Consider the following 17,083-nt stretch of genomic DNA (forward strand, 5'->3'; position numbering starts at 1 on the left):
TAATTTGTATGTATTAGTAAGATAACCTACTTATCCTTTTCTGAGTAACAGCAATTTCAACATTTTGGTGGTTGTTCAATGATAGGTCAGACTGTCTTTCTCTGGACCTTAACAAGCCCAAACCTAAATTTGTAAGAGAAGTATTGGAAAAATGCATGAGGTAAGTAAGAAGTCAAAATTGCAGATGGGGTCAAAATCAGGGTGGATTTGATTTAAATCACAATTTACATCACTAGTCAGTAAGACTAGATTTAAATCATGGTTTTTTACATAAAGACTCATTCTTGCTGGTATAATCTTAATATTTACAACCACATGAAGGTTTCATTTTTCGTCTTCTTCTAGATAGAAAAATTGCCCAAAATAATCTTACAGAAACCTCTGGAAGAGCATGACATTGTGAATGGATTAATGGAATTCATTTACCAAAATTGCATATATACAGCCTCATGCTACATAATTAAAAACTACCGTATTTTTCGGACCATAAGACGCACTCCCCCCCCCCAAGTGGGGGGGAAATGAGGGTGCGTCTTATGGTCCGAATGCTGTCGCCCGCCCACCCGGATTAGGGGCTGAATCGGCCCAAGCTATTGCCACCGCGGCTGCTGCCCACCCGGATTAGGGGCCGAATCGGCCCAAGGTACTGCCGCCGCCGACTGCCCACCCGCCCTCCCAGCTGCCCGAGTCCTCACCACCTTCAGGGACCTGCAATTGGAGAAGGAGAGAGGAGCTCGCAAACAGAGCTCCTCTCTCTGCAAAGCCTCGGCCCGAACTGGCGCTTTGGGCGCAAAGGATGCCTGGGAGTTCCGACGCTCTTTGGAACTCCCAGGCGTCCTTTGCGCCCAAAGCGCCAGTTCGGGCCGAGGCTTTGCAGAGAGAGGAGCTCTGTTTGTGAGCTCCTCTCTCCTTCTCCAATTGCGGGTCCCTGAAGGTGGTGAGGACTCGGGCAGCTGGGAGGGCGGGCCGCGGCCACGGCGGCAGTAGCTCGGGCCGATTCGGCCCCTAATCCGGGCGGGCGGGCGGCGGCGGCGGCAATAACTTGGGCCGATTCAGCCCCTAATCCAGGGGTGCGTCTTATGGTCAGGTGCATCTTATGGTCCGAAAAATATGGTAATCCTTATTTCATGAAGAATAACCTTTGGACTATAATGTATCTTAAATAGAAAACTATCTTTAGATAGATTTTTTCCTCAAAAAGCATTTTATTTTAAAAAAAATCTGATTTAAACAAAGAAAATCTGAATTAAATTTTTAAAAATCTGATTTTTTTTTTTAAAGACCACTGATTTTTATTCATTCTGGTCAAAATTGCACATGGAGTAGTGCACAGAATAAAATTCACCAATTAATTTCAGCTTTATGTATTTGCTAAAGTGTGTAAGAACTGTAAAGGAATATTTATATAAAACAGCCACACTTTGAGTCGTATTTTGCATATTGCAAATTGTGTCAAGGAATAGGACATTTCTGCCAGTGAACTGGAGTAAGCAATACATTTGAGGGTGAAATAAACTCCTTACTAATTATTCTTTAGCACGTTCAGCTGTTCTCTGTCCAAGGGCTGATGTTTCAGGAAGGAAATTGCGCTTGAGAGGGTGGAAGTATTCAGTTAGAAGAACCCCAGTTAATTAAAACTATTTATCATAGAGACAAATAATCCTAAACATGTGGATGGTTTCTAGGCCTTGTGTTAGCAGCAAAAGTTTTGAAAGTACTGTATGACTGCAGTCTGGCTTGAGAGTAAAGTATTCCTTGAGAGTAAAGTATTGAGAGTAAATATTCCTTTACAGTAGCTCTTAATAAGGGAAGAAATGATACTTTCTGCTGACACAATGATCTTGAAATGATTAGAATGTTTCTGGCACTTGTGGGATGGGAGTGCTGCCCTAACCTTGTGATAGTTAATACCAGGACTTTGTGCTAATAAAGTAATTTCCGTATGCTAGCAGTTCAGATTCTCAGGTGCAAAACGCTGAATCCTGCAACTTATGTAAAATGAGAAGATGTCCACTATTTCTCTTATTTTGCATGATTATTCTGTAATACTGTTTACATAATTTTTTTTTTTTTTTGTCCAGTCATGGGGAGAGGCAGGGAGCTATGTAGGGCAATAAAGTCCTGTTCCCATTATAACTAGAAATCTTAACTGGGCTTTGACTTCTCAGGTTTCAGCAGGCATTGCTGACCACACTTTCTAAAGCATATCTTTGCAGACGTAACTACTAGAAACTTGCTTTTTTAAACTGACAAAGATTCTCAGAAAGCTGAATGTCCCCTGTTCCACCTTCTGTACTATTTCCCTTGTTCATTTCATGAACTTTTATTGTGATAAATCTAGATGTATTTGTTTGAATTGATGATCTGTGCTCATCTAGAGCACTGAGGCTGGGTAACTAGAGTTTATTAATGTTTGATATTGTTATGCTTATGATATCAAATTATGGGCATCGGAGAGATCACTTGTCTACCTCCTACAAATATTTCCCCTTTTTTTCCCTCCAGGCTTTCCTACCATCAGCAAATAGTAGATATTGTTCCTGCTACGTTTTCAGTCCTAACCCCTGCAAATCCAACATGTATTTATAAATACGGAGATGAAAGTAATAGTATGTATATGGTTTACACTTTTTTGTATTTTCTTTATGTATTTCTTTACTTCTTCTAAAGAGTTGAATTAGATAGAGCAGGGCCCTCCAACTGTTTTTGGACTACAATCCCCATCATCCCCAGCTGCAGTGGCCAATAGTAAGGAATTATGGAAATGGTGGTCTAACATCTGCAGGAGGGCCAAACTCTGCAGCCCTGAACTAGAGGGCTTTTTGAGAGAAATAGTTGCATCTCAACATGCAATTACATTACTTCTTAAGTGAGAAAGCAAACACTTCTCTGAAGGTGGGCCTTGAAGAATCAATTTGTTGAAAGCTGATGTGGTGTAGTGATTAAGAGACTGAACTAAAAAATCAGGAAGAGGGATGTGCAGAACATGACGAGTTCGGAATGGTCCGTTTCAAGTGGTCCGAGCTCGAAGCAGAACGCCCTTCAAATGAAGGGCTTGTTTCAAGCTTGGAACAGAAGAATCCCTTTTTGTGGTGTGGATGGAACCGCGCCTCTGTGGTCCGCGGAGCACCAGGGAGGGTGGTCCTTTAAGGGCAGGGGGTGCAATTACCTCTCCCGCCACTTTTCCCCGCCAGTGCTCCTTTTTTAAAAACTTCTTGTGGTGGCAGCATATCTCCCTGCCACAGTTTTCGGACGGAAGTACCCCGCGCGCACGTCCAACATGCACGTGCACGCACGGTACTTCTGGCCGAAAACAGGGGCAAGTGTGGCAGGGAGGTACACTGCTGCCCCAAGAAGTTTTTTTTTTTAAGGAACGCTGGTGGGGTGAAAACGACCGGAGGGGTAAGTGACTCACCACCACCCCACCCCTCTGGTGCCGAACCTTCGAACTGTGCCACATTCAAACCAGTTCGGAGGCCTCTATGATGGCCTCCGGACCGGTTTGTGCACATCCCTAATCCCTTTCCAAGCTTTCCAACCATCATTTTGGTGGACTGTATTCCCCCTTGCTTCCTGTTTCTGGCATAGGCTTCTGATTGGTTTGCAATCTCCTTGCTTCTTGATTGGGTTGTTATACAAATCAACTAGATTTGTATGTTAAGCCAACCAAGAAGAAGGAGATTGCAAGCCAATTGGAAGCCAGTGCCAAAAACAGGAAGCAAGGGGAAAACAGTCCGCCAAAATGGCTCTTGGAATACTCGAACCGTTCCAAGCTCATTCCATTGGAACAGGCTCACCTTGGTTGTTCCGACGGAATGTTCTAGGGATTTGTGTTCTCTTGTGACTTCAGGCAAGCCACTCCCTCTTTCTGTCTCGGTCTACCACCTTCAGCTGCAAATATTATAAATGCTAAATTTTTGTGTAGTTCTACAAAATAATATAGAGGGGAATATAGAAATGGTCTGTGAGTCACAGTTTCATTTTATTCTACGTATAGTTGGCTCTTCCTCTTTAAAAGGTACAGGGCAGCTTCCTAATGGTCTGCCATTGCCCTCAGTTGCTTAGCTACATCAGCGCTGCAGCAGAAGGTGCCCCTGGAAATGCAGTTGTCATTTTGCTGCATAGCAAGTCCCATGCTTAAAACCCTGAACCACTTTTTAAACAAGAGGTTTAATTCTAGGTGGATGGAAGAGCTGGTTTGAATGTGGCACGGTCCTGGAAATCTGCAGCAAAAGGGCTTCTTGGTGATTTCACTGTCTTAAGTTTTTACAAAAGACTTGTGCCTATATTTCAGAGAGAGTAACTTTATCTTGTTTTATATGTAGAGTCTCTTCCGGGATACAATGTTGCGCTTTGTTTAAATATTGCGATTAAAAATAAAGCAAGCAATGACGAAATCTTCACTATTCTGAAGGATGTACCCAATCCTAATCAGGATGATGATAATGGTAAGGGCTTTTGTTAGGGTTGCATCTCTCTTATTGTTCTGTAGTCATGATTGCATCTGTATGTACTTTACTGTTCTGTAGCACATGCGGTACAACTGTGGACTATCTATATCTAGTGGACATGGCCTAGTATCTAAAGAGCTCCTTAAACTAAGACAAGGGGTTTTTGCTAGCCCTCTGCAGTTCTTGATCTCCTTTGAACATCAGCTACCCAACTCGCTGCCTTACTGCATGCTGCTTCTGAAACGTAACTGCATTTGTGCATCCTGCTTATTGATAAAAAGTTGCTTCTCACTTTGTGCCCACAGAACTTGTTTCAGGGCTCTTTGAATACTGGCCATACACTCCATTTTTACCAACACTGATTGATTTGAATTGCCTATTTAAATTGGCATGCCTGAGTGTAAACAGGATTTAGCTGGGTCTTCTTGAATAGTCTAGATTTCTGGTGGTTAATGTTAGTTTGGCCTTATAACTATTAAAAAAATATGTGTCTGGGTTCCTCCACTGGCAGATCTCTGGGAGGTGTTTCTTTAACCTTGGCTATATTGCTCCGCATAAATATGTTCACATTGTGCCAAATTAACACAAGCTTCATTTAAATTAAAAATGGAGTCTCAGGGGTGGGGGAATCTTTTGAAGTCCATTAATCCCTTGGATTATATTTGCCACTGGTTGATGTAGGTGTAGGAATAAATAGATATTTAAAGGCAAAAACGAATACTTATTCCTGCATGGATTTGAATCAAGGCCTGCATTGGAAGTGCTGATATACGAATATAACTTCCCCCCACAGATGAAGGCTGCTTTTTCAATCCTTTGAAAATAGAGGTATTTGTACAAACCCTGCTGCATTTGGCCGCCAAATCATTCAGTCATTCCTTCAGTGCCCTGGGAAAGTAAGTGCAATGAATGAATTGTCTCTGTTTATCAATGGAATCTTGCCACTGTTTCAGAATACTCCATTTGAATCCTCTAATTTCTTGCTGTGGTAGGCAGAAATTGATGCACAGACCATAGGTGCACCTCCTATGGGATGCAACCATAAGGAAAGCCCTGGATTCCAACTTAAAGAAGATTACCTGTGTTTTCTCCAAAGTGCAGTCTACTGTAGGGATGGGCATCTTGTGGCTCAGGGGCTTCCTGCATGGCTCATGATCCCAAGATTCTTTCCTGTCCTCCTGCATATCGGCAGCTTCTTCTCAAGCGGAGTCCTAGGCAAAGCTGAGACTTCGCCCTCGCCTCCCACTGTGTACAGCTGCAGAAGCCCTATTGGGGTTCTCCCTGTATGTACCATACTCCTCTGCTTGAGCCAAGACATGGTCAAATGGGAGAGGGGAGGACTGCTTAAGCTTCACTGCTTTCACGTGAGCCAAGAAGGGACTAAAGATTCCCTTGCCAGTGCCTTAGTGTGTGCAGAAGTAGACAGAGAAGAAGGCTGCTCACCCTTGCGTTTATGCTCAGTTTAAAATACAGGTCTGTCTTTGGTTTGCTTAAAATCCCTTGCTAACCAGGGCTCCACAAGAATATACAGGAAAACCTTGGTATTCACAGTAGTTCTGTTCCCTACTAGTGCCACAGCTGTCAGAACTGTGAATACTGAGTAATTGGGGCTATGGAATCTTGGGAGTTAGGTTCCTAAGGGGTAGGGGGATGCAAAAAAGTGACCAAAATGCACAGTAAAGTGCCTTCCTATGCTCCTTGGGTCCCCAGCAGTCCTACAGTGCACGTCCCCAAGAGTTGAAAATCACGATTTCCCCCCTTATTATTTATCAAAATGAACCACAAAATGGTTCCTACTCAAAAAAGGGTGGCGGAAATGATCTCATTTTCCCTGACCTTTGGATTCCTGAAAACTCTTTTTTAAATCCAATTTTTATCACGTATGCCAAGGTCGGGTGGCAATTACCAGACCGTGGATACATGAAACCATGGGTGTTGGGCAGTGTTCCCTCTTAAAGCGTGTACATGTGAGTGTGCTCACACAATTTTTGATGTCTGCTCAGTTAATTTTAGATCCCACTCAGGTTGAATCAGGAGGGCTCCATTCTGAATGCATGTGTGTGCACACTGCCTTGATATTGCTGCTCAGAACAAAACACAGGTGGAAAAAAATTAGAGAGAACACTGGTGTTGGGTCCATAAATGTCAAGGTTTGCCTGTACTTAAGGGATTGGATTGTCTGACATTTGTATGCTGGGGACAAGAGTCTCATTTCTCCTCCCTGCTTCTTACTGCCCATCAACTTGTGAATACCTACAGGAGGAGGACTGAGCTTGTGAAAGAAGCCCCAGTGCAGAACATTTGTTCATGGACACTTCCACCTTCTCATTTTCTTCTGTGACTAGCAGGTGGGCTGTGGAGGAGATGGTGCTTGAGATGGGGAGGAGAATGTCCCCAGATCTTTCCATCTCCTTGTTAGCAGATGGTGCATGCTGAATTTTCCACAGGTGACTTGCAGAATGTGCCATTCCAAATGGTGTTTTCTGGAGACTGGGAATGGAGAGGATGGAATGATCTTGGAAGACCTTGTCCAGTTGCACCCTGGACAAGTGTGCTGCAACACTGTTGAAGCAGTTGAATCTTGGATGACAAGGTTGAGGAAAGAAAGGGCAAAGTGCTTTACTTCCGAACGGCTCATTATACAATGTTTTGATCCTTGGCTTTTCTGTTCCAATAAGGTTTCGTGAGGTCTTCAAAATATTGGCAGAGAGTGATGAAGGAAAGCTCCATGTCCTCAGAGTTATGTATGAAGTGTGGAAGAATCATCCACAGGTGAGAGTACATTTGGGTAGGGGGTTTCCTCCTTCCTTCACTATTCCAAAAGGCTCTCTCCTTTCCAAAGAAGAACTGTTTCCTTTGGATAGAAGTACATTGAAGTCTCATTGGGTAGTTAGGTGTGTGCTGCTGAACGTGACTCTAAATGTGTGAAGATACTTCAGTTTGTTTTCCTTCTGTTTTTGTCTCTTTACCACCCAGTTTGTAATCCACCTTCCCCATCCTGCAGTTTGGGGATTAGCATGCTTCTTCCCCTGCCCTTCTTGCCACAGGGAAACTGTGGAATGGCCCCATGGGAGATTCCGTGCTCAAGGGTTTCCCGAAACCCTGTGAAGGAATACTCCTTCCTCCCGCTGGAGAGCTGAGGAGCCAAGACTTGCTCCTGATTTCTCTCATGGGGAATAGGGGTGTGCACAGAACCGCCACACTGCGGTCCGGCACTGGGGTGGGGGGTGGCTTTAAGAGCAGCGGGAGGGTTTACTTACCCCTCCCGCCGCTTTCCGCTGTGGCGCTGTAATTAGTAGAGTAATTGGGACGGCAGGATACCTCCCTGCCGCCCCTTCCCCGCTGCGGCTCTGCAAAGCTCCCAGTAATGCTTTGCGCACGCACACAAACCTTTTCAATGGTCTCCGGACTGGTCCGGGCCCATCCCTAATGGGGAATAGTGTCCAAACACAAGTATTCATAGTTGGCCATGACATGACAGAAACCTCAGCTCAAGGCATACTGTATGGAAGGCGACTGTTAGGCCAGTAATTCTTATACTCTGCTGAGAGAGAGAGAGAGAGAGAGAGAGAGAGAGAGAGAGAGAGAGATGTGCTGGTGTGCTGTGATTGATTAAAGATAATCCCACAACCTTGGAGTCTAAAGAGTGGGCCTCCTGAGTTGTTGCCACTGAAGACAGTTGAGGGGAAGGGGCCACCAGAAGAAATTGTAAAGGTGCCTTCCTTTATCTGCACTTGACAGCAGATCAAGTGACATCACTTGACAGCAAGTGACATCACTTGACAGCAAGATCAAGACAAGCATCTGCTTCTAATCAACTGAACAAGAAGCCTTTGCTCCCCTTTCACAGATGATCGCTGTACTGGTGGACAAGATGATACGGACACAGATTGTAGATTGTGCCGCAGTAGCAAACTGGATTTTTTCTTCCGAATTGGCTCATGATTTCACCAGGTAACTAAATGTAACCCTCTCTTTTAAAATAATAATAATAATAGTTGCTATTTGAAACTGTGCCTAGCATAGGTAGCTTTGGGATGGGATTTGCACGGGATATTCTTTAACTTCAAAATAATGATATGCGTTCAGTCAACAACTCCACCCCTTCCTTGAGGAGAATGACCTGAAAACAGTGGTATACCAGCTGATAACCTCCCAGTTGGACTACTACAATGCGCTCTGTATAGGGCTGCCTTTGTACATAGTTTGGAAACTTCTGTTAGTCCAAAATGTGGCAGCCAGATTGGTCTCTGGAGTGTCCCAGAGAGACCATATTCTGCCTCTTAAACAGTTGCACTGGCTGCCAGTATGTTTCCAGGCAAAGTACAAAGTGCTGGTGGTTAAGGCCTTTAGGTCCTGAATGGCTTAGTTCCAGGTTAGCTGAGACAGGGCCTTTCTCTACAAGACCCTCACCGCTCATTTAGATCATCGGGAGGGAACTGTCTTCGGGTGCCGCCCGTTCATCTGGTGGCGACTTGGGCTTGGACCTTCTCAGTTGTTGCCCCTAGGTTGTGGAACATGCTTCTCGTGGGTATAAGAGGATTATCTCCCTTGCAGGCCTTCAGGAGAGCCTTAAAAAGCCATCTTTTTAGCCTGGCTTTTAAGGTTATCTAGTTGTAATTTTAATGAGTGTTAATCTGGTTTAAATGTGTGTGTTTGTTTTTAATGTAAACCACCCTGTGCCACTTTAGGAAGGGTGGTATATAAATTGAATAAATGGCCTCTTTCAGTTAGATTTTTTCCAAAAAGAATTTCTTCTTAAAGTGAATTGTTTTTTATTCTCAGTTGCTGGGTGAGGACATCTCACGTGGGTTATTCTCCCAGCATGCTCCAGAGAGCAGGACATATTCAAATCAGTCAAAGTCTTTAAGAGGCCCGGGAAGGTAGACCCTCCCAGTTTAGTTTGTCCTGCAGAGCTCCAGAGTGGATGACCTCGCCTTGCTTCTACTCCCTTCTATCCTAGCCTCTTTATACCGTCCTAAAAGAGAGAGAGGGAGGGAGAGAGTCCTTTCCTCCCTTTTTCAATTTTACTCCCAGTATCCTTTCTGCCCCTGCCAATGGTGCCTCATAGATCTGGCATCCTGCATGTTCTCATGCCTAAAGGGAATAAATCTTCAGCCTCTTTCCAACCGGGTAAGCCCCATCTCCACTTTGTGATGGTGCATGTCACGGGAAACGCCCCGCCACGGACCACAGTGTCTTTCTCAGGTGCGCCGTGTGTTGCGGAAGGGCCAGAACCCAACTTGGGGACAACACAGAGCCCAGCTCACTGCTATTTAATGTGCTAGGAAGCACAATAATTCAACCTTCCCCCTCAACAGACCCGAAAACCCTGATCTTCTAGTGGTCCTGGAGGAAGCCTTACTGAGCCTTCCAGCGGCTCCGAGTACTCCCTCTCTGCCAGTGTTGTTTCTGGATGCACAGTACTCTGCTCCAGGGAAAGACCAGTTGGTGCCCAATTCACGGGAACTTCAGCCACTACCCGAGGGAAGGAAAAGAGATGCTTCGGCAGGTCCCTCCACCGCAAAGAGCCCTGTTGAGTGGCCGGAAGCTACGCCATAGAGAGAGGCAGATAGAGTCCAGCCCCTGGGAAGCGGAGGAGATCATAGCCCAGCCCCCGTCAAGTACCTGCCCACCTTGCTGGAAGTTGAGCTGCTTGAAGCTCCAATGATGCTGGCCACTCCAGTTCGGCCAACTGCAGAGAGTCCAGGTCTGGCAAGGCGGATTGTCCCTAGTGGGCCAGTCTGTCCTGAAGCTCCTATAGCTCCCTCAATTCTACCCCTTCCCCCTGTGGGAGAGGTCCCTGAGCCTTGGCGTCTCTGGTTTTCCTCCATGCTAAACCGGACACTGGAGTGACACCAGCCAAAATGCTCACGCAAAAAGTGCACCAAACATCGAGAGCAGTCCACCTCCTCTTCTCAAGACTCTGACTCCTCCTCTTCCTTGTCGGAGCCATCACTGAAAAGGACAAAAAAAGAGTTGTAAACACACACACAATTATAAAGCCAGGGGTGTGGGGAATCTAACAGAAAGCATAGGAAATCCTCTTTGGAGCATTTGTCCCTTATCTCTAACTATGAGTTCCCTGATCCCCACCGGGGCAGGCCCATGGATCCCCTGCTTCTCCAGGAGGCCACGATTCCCCACGAAGCTCCTTCAGGCTTTGGGAATACTCCTAATCTACTCACAAGGAGCACAGGCGTCCTAGCTGAAGGTTCCATCAATCCTTTCGGCCCTTCCTCTCCAATTTTCGTCCAGAGACAGAGATGCAAGTTCACAGCGTACTACATGGAACAGACCCCACTTCAACCTCAAGGCCAACAACCCAAACCCCGCCTCTCTCACTTCTTTCACGGTTGCAAGATCAATTTGATAGCCCGTCCCAGACACAGATTCCTACCCACACCTCACTCCAGATCCCATCAAAAACACTTGGCTCTACAACAAGAAATTACTCACCACCTCATCATCTCAGCAATAGAACCGGTTCCAATACATGAACACCAACGAAGCATTTACTCCATCTTGTTTACCGTACCCAAGAAAGACATCTCCTTCAGAGCAATATTGGATCTCAAGTACCTCAACAAGTGGGTAGACGTAGAAAGTTCCAGATGGAAATGCTACATTCCATAGCAGAAGCCCTACACCATGGGGATCTCCTGGCATCAATCAACCTCACGGAGGCATATCTTCATATCCCAATCCATCCAGACTCCCACTGCCTACTCGGTTTCTCCTACGCCAATCACCATTATCAATACACAGCACTTCCCTTTGGTCTTTCCTTAGCCCCAAGGATCTTTACCAAGGTCCTGGCCCCCCTGGTAGCTCACCTGAGACTCCAAAAGGTCAGACTATTTGCTTAGCTTGATGATCTCCTCATACAATACAGGAAATCAGCGATGCAAGATGTAAGCACCACCCTTGATATCTTATGATCCCATGACTTCTTAGTCAACACTGCCAAAAGCCAACTGATACCTTCCAGACAAATCCAACACCTGGGAGTGATCATAGACACGACACAAGACAGACTCCTCCTACCAGAAGAACTCAAAGACAAGATAACGTCTTTTAACCCAACAGGTACTATCTCTCAAAGTATAGGTCATGGTCCTAGCTCAACTTGTAGATCTCATGGTCTCCACTCTGGAAGCAATTCCTTGGGCACGCCTTCACCTCTGCTCACTACAATAGTTCCTACTACCACACCAAGGGCAGATTGCCAAGAAATGACACACAAGGGTCACTTACCTCACTCGATCAGACTCATTATGCTGGTGGATAATTCCTTCCCACCTGGGCCAAGGCAGAATGTTTCTCGATCCCTCAGGATAATAGTTATCTTGTTGTAAACCACCCAGAGACGTTTTGGGACGGTGTAAAAATATGATTAAATAAATAAATAAAATAGTCACTACAGATGCCAGTCTACATGGCTGGGGAGCGCATTGCCTATCATACCCAGCCCAAGGGACTTGGACTCTACAGGAAACAATAGCATGAACTGCCTGGAGCTGAGAGCCATCGGTTTAGTTCTCATAGCCTTCAAAAAACAGATGCTTCACAAACATGTCTTGGTGCACATGGACAACATGACAGCGAAGGCACATGTAAGTGTCCAGGGAGGGACCCACTCCCATTCTCTCCACCAACAGGCAGTTCTACTGATGCAGTGTTCTTATGTTCTAATGGGTGGGAAAACATCTCTCCTCTCTCGTAGCCCATCACGTCAGCGGCTACCTCAACACACAAGTAGACTGGCTGAGTCGACAAGAACTTCATCCAGTGGAATGGAGACTCGACCCTCAAGTCTTCCAACGCATCATGCGAATCCTGAGTTTCCCATCCGTTGCCCTCTTTGCATCACACTTCAACACTCAGCTATCTTGCTTCTTCTCCCGCTTCCCATGCCAACAAGTGGAAGCAGTGGATGCCATGTCAGCCCCATAGCTCAAGGAATTGCTGTTCGCATAAATCCTTCACATGGCAGTAGACGGGCCGTGGTTCCCCCCCGCCGTCAAACAACCTCCTCAGCCAGGGTCCAGTTCTTCATCACGACCCCGCCTGGTTCAAGCTTGCCACCTGGCAACTGAACACAACATACGTTCACGTCCGGTGGAGTTGTTCAGGGTTGTGAGAGGGCTAGTATGTGCCCCTCCTCTCTTAAATCAGAATTTGGAACCATCTATTACCCGCTGTGATGTGTTTAAAGAATTGTTTGTGGGGGGAAATCTCTCGTATTCAGGCCGACTTGGATTTCGTCTCCGCACTTACTTCAGTATCTGATGTGGCGGTATCCAGTGACTCCTCTTATATGGTTAGGTTGGATCAGTTCCAGTTTGTGACTCCTGAGGATGTAGACAAGCTGATTGGAACGGTGCGGCCCACCACCTGTCCTCTTGACCCTTGCCCGGCATGACTTGTTCAATCTAGCAGGGAGGTTGTTGTAGAAGGCCTGGTAGAGATCATAAATGCATCTCTGAGGGAAGGTAGGGTGCCTCCTAGTCTTAAGGAGGCAATTATTAGACCGCTTCTAAAGAAGTCTACCTTGGATCCCTCAGAGCTGAGTAACTACAGGCCTGTCTCCAACCTTCCGTGGCTGGGCAAGGTAATTGAGAGGGTGGTGGCCTCCCAGCTCTAGACAGTCTTGGAGGAAACGGATTATCTAGACCCATTTCAAACTGGCTTCCGGGCTGGCTATGGGATGGAGACTGCCTTGGTCGGCCTGATGGATGATCTCCAACTGGCAATTGACAGAGGAAGTGTGACTATGTTGGTCCTTTTGGACCTCTCGGCGGCTTTCAGTACTATCGACCATAGTATCCTTTTGGAGCGTCTGAGGTGGTTGGGGGTGGGAGGCACTGCTTTGCAGTGGTTCTGCTTCTACCTCTCGGGCAGGTTCCAGATGGTGTCCCTTGGAGACTGTTGTTCTTCAAAATCTGAACTTTTGTATGGTGTCTCTCAGGGCTCTGTATTGTCTCTGATATTGTTTAACATCTACATGAAACCACTGGGAGAGATCATCAGGAGATTTGGTGCAGGCTGCTATCATTATGCTGATGACACCCAAATCTATTTCTCCATGTCAGCATAATCGGGAGAAGGCATAACCTCCCTAAATGCCTGCCTGGAGTCGGTAATGGGCTGGATGAGGGATAACAAACTGAGACTGAATCCAGATAAGATGGAGGTACTCATTGTGCGGGGTTGGAACTTGAGAGACAATTTTGATCTGCCTGTTCTGGATGTGGTCACACTTCCCCAGAAAGAACAGGTATGCAGTCTAGGGGTGCTTCTGGATCCAAGCCTCTCCTTGGTGTCCCAGGCTGAGACAGTGGCCAGAAGTGCCTTCTATCAGCTTCGGCTGATACGCCACCTGCATCCGTTTCTTGAGTTAGACAACCTCAAAACAGTGGTACATCTGCTGGTAACCTCCAGACTGGATTACTGCATTGCGCTCTGTGTGGGGCTGCCCTTGTACGTAGTCCGGAAACTACAGTTGGTCCAGAATGCGGCAGCCAGGCTGGTCTCTGGGTCATCTAGGAGATACCGTATTACTCCCCTATTGAAGGAGTTACACTGGCTGCCGATGTGTTTCTGGGCAAAATGCAAGGTGTTGGTCATAACCTATAAAGCCCTAAACTGCTTGGGCCCTGGGTGTTTAAGTGAACGTCTTCTTCGTTATGAACCCCACCGCCCATTGAGATCATCAGGAGAGGTCCATCTGCATTTGCCACCGGCTCGTCTGGTGGCTACTCAGGGACAGGCCTTCTCCGTTGCTGCCCCGAGGCTTTGGAATATACTCCCTAGTGAAATAAGAGCCTCCCCACCTCTGACATCTTTTTAAAAGTCCTTAAAGATGCATTTCTTCACCCAGGCTTTTATTGTTTTGATTGTTTTAATGTTGTTTTTTAGAATATTGTTTTAAAATTTAAAATTGTGTTTTAAATTTCTTGCTTTTATACACACTCACACACACGTTTGTTTGTTTGTTTGTTTGTTAATTAATGTTTTACTTTTTAATCTTGTTGTAAACCGCCCAGAGACGCAAGTTTTGGGCGGTGTAAAAATATGATAAATAAATATACTCAGCTGGCCTGGATACGATCAGCAAGTTCTAGATACCATTCTGGCATCGAGAAGGGCCTCTACCAGCTGAATTTATCAATCCACTTGGTGCATTTTTCTCCAGTGGTGCAGGCAATGCAAACTTTCAGCAATAACATATGGACTCCCAGAACCTTTGCTGTTCTTCCAAGATGCCTTGGACAAAGGCTTACAAGCTAACACCATCAAATGACATGCGGCAGGCTTGGGATCTTTCCTCTCCCCATTCAAGGGAAAAGGCTTGACTTCACATCCACACCTGAAACACTTCTTAAGAGGAGCCACCTTATCACCTCTGCCAGTGGTTCACGGGTTCCCCTCTTGGGACCTGAACAAGGTTCTCAGAGTCATGCACATCCATTTGAACCTCTCCATTGGATACCTCTCTGCATCCTATCAATTAAGCTGGCCTTTCTCTGGTAGCTATCACCTCAGCTAGACGAATTTCCGAACTCAGGTCCCTGTCTGCCAGTCCGAATTTCTGTATCCCCCCCCCACACACACACACACCGATTCCATCACTCTAATCCCAGATCCCTCCTTTCCACCAAAGATGGCATCAGCCTTGGTCACAAAACCTGGTCCTTCGATCTTTTTGTCCTAATCCCGCTCATCCAAGAGAAAAAGAGTGGCACAAATTAGATGTCTGTCGGTGCTTAAAGACTTACCTGTCTCGGACCTCCTCATTCCGTTCCATGGAGGCCTTGCTTGTGTATCTTCTGCCATCCACAATGGGACAGCAGGTTTCGGCAGCTACCTTTTCCAGATGGATCAAAGCCTGTATCTCACTGGCATATGAAACCAAACATCTCCCTACACCTCTGAAGCTCACAGCTCACTCCACCTGCTCAGCTGCTACCTTAGCGGCGTTCTCCATGAATACTCCATTAGAAGACATCTGCAGAGTGGCAATGTGGTCTTTGCCATCCGTGTTTTCAAGACACTACAAGCTAGATCTCTTCGTTCCTCTCAGGCTGCCTTCAGCAGCCTTGTGCTGGAAAACATTCTTCCGCCCCAGTAGCCATGGTCGCTTCCCTCTCAGGGTTGTCTTAGCTGTGGCATGTCCCACGTGAAATGTCCTCACCCAGCAGCTGAGAAAGGAGCAATGGTAACTCACAATGAAGGCTGCTTCTTGCTGCTAGAGTTGAGGACATCTCGACGCACCCAGGACGTCCAAAGCTACTGGTCTGTGCTTTGTCTTCTATCGTTTATTTTCTATACCTCTCCTCACTACATTAATTTTATTCCAATTGTTCTTTTTTCGATCATTCTAGAAGCTTGGCAATCCTCCTGGGCCTCTTAAAGGCTTTGACTGATTTGAATATGTCCTGCCCTCTGGAGCATGCTGGGAGGATAACCCATGTGGGATGTCCTCAACTCGAGCAGCAAGAAGAAGCCTTCATGGTGAGTGACTAATGCTCCTTTTTATTTCATACAACTTCTGTGGGAGGAAGTGGGAGATGCAAAGCCTTCGTGTGAGAGGTGGGAGACCTGGGTTTGCCACAGAGTGTACATTTTGAGAGGGAGCCACAGCCAACCCTAGCATTTTGTCAGGTCTACATGCATTATATGTGTGTCTTAAAACACCATGACGGTTATATATTTTGAAAAGTGTATGTCTTTTAAAAAATTATTATTATTCTGAAGTAACCATTGAAGTGAATTGTAGGAGAGCTCTAGTGGTGATGCAGGTTGCTTATTCCTAATCCACAGTATTCTGTATCTTGCATTTTGTATTTTATGACTGGCTTTCGAAGAAGATATGTATTGTGTGTGTGTGTGTGTGTGTGTGTGTGTGTGTGTGTGTGTGTGTGTCTATAGTGACACGGACAAAAGTGTGTATGAAGAGGGTGCATATTGCTTTTTTCTCTGCTAGGTTTTATATCTGGGAAATCTTGCACTCAACAATTCGTAAGATGAACAAGCATGTGGTAATGATCCAGAAGGAGCTAGAAGAGGCCAAAGCGAGATTAGCCAAGCAACACAAACGTGTAAGTATCTTTTTTCCACGACTGGAAAGAAATATAGCTTGAAGCTAAGATGTGTGAAAAAGAAAACAATGATCACTGTTGTGCAAAAACACAAGAGTTGCCCCTCTGGCACAGACAAAGGTTCAGCTTTCTGTTTGCAGCAGGAGCCAGCCAGAGGACTCTTTGAGTTCACAAGCAGGATGCCGGCCCTTCGTTGGTTGTCTCCAGCATCTGATATTCAGAACCATACTACGTCTGTACATCAGGTCCATTTCAGATGTCATGGCTACCTGCCTTCATGAATTTACCTGGTCTTTTTCAAAAGCCATCAAGTGAGTGGCCATTGCCACATCTTGTGATAGTGAATTCCATAAGTTAAATATGCACTTTGTGTCTGGCATACCATATTTACCCAAATACAAGACAACTCTGGATTTAAGACAAACCCCTTAAAAAACAGAGGTTAAATACAGGTTATTCCCTCATTTACTCAAAAGGAACAAGACTTTCCCCACCCCTGACTTCTAACAAGAAAGAACTGGGGAGCGG

At 45.8% G+C, this 17,083-nt stretch overlaps 1 protein-coding gene across 3 annotated transcripts in view; it reads left to right on the plus strand.

Annotated features, from left to right (window-relative positions):
• The window catches only part of LOC128344063 (nuclear cap-binding protein subunit 1), a 47,392-nt gene that overhangs the window by 27,408 nt on the left and 2,901 nt on the right, over positions 1 to 17,083 (plus strand). For all 3 annotated transcript variants that reach the window (XM_053293498.1, XM_053293499.1, XM_053293500.1), the window contains 7 exons: positions 86 to 160; positions 2,506 to 2,609; positions 4,326 to 4,448; positions 5,245 to 5,347; positions 7,130 to 7,223; positions 8,302 to 8,405; positions 16,441 to 16,555. In XM_053293498.1, the coding sequence (XP_053149473.1) occupies positions 86 to 160; positions 2,506 to 2,609; positions 4,326 to 4,448; positions 5,245 to 5,347; positions 7,130 to 7,223; positions 8,302 to 8,405; positions 16,441 to 16,555 (718 nt within the window). The remainder of the gene's footprint in view (positions 1 to 85; positions 161 to 2,505; positions 2,610 to 4,325; positions 4,449 to 5,244; positions 5,348 to 7,129; positions 7,224 to 8,301; positions 8,406 to 16,440; positions 16,556 to 17,083) is intronic.

Source organism: Hemicordylus capensis, chromosome 2 (assembly GCF_027244095.1).
Source record: "Hemicordylus capensis ecotype Gifberg chromosome 2, rHemCap1.1.pri, whole genome shotgun sequence".
Classification (NCBI taxonomy): domain Eukaryota; kingdom Metazoa; phylum Chordata; class Lepidosauria; order Squamata; family Cordylidae; genus Hemicordylus; species Hemicordylus capensis.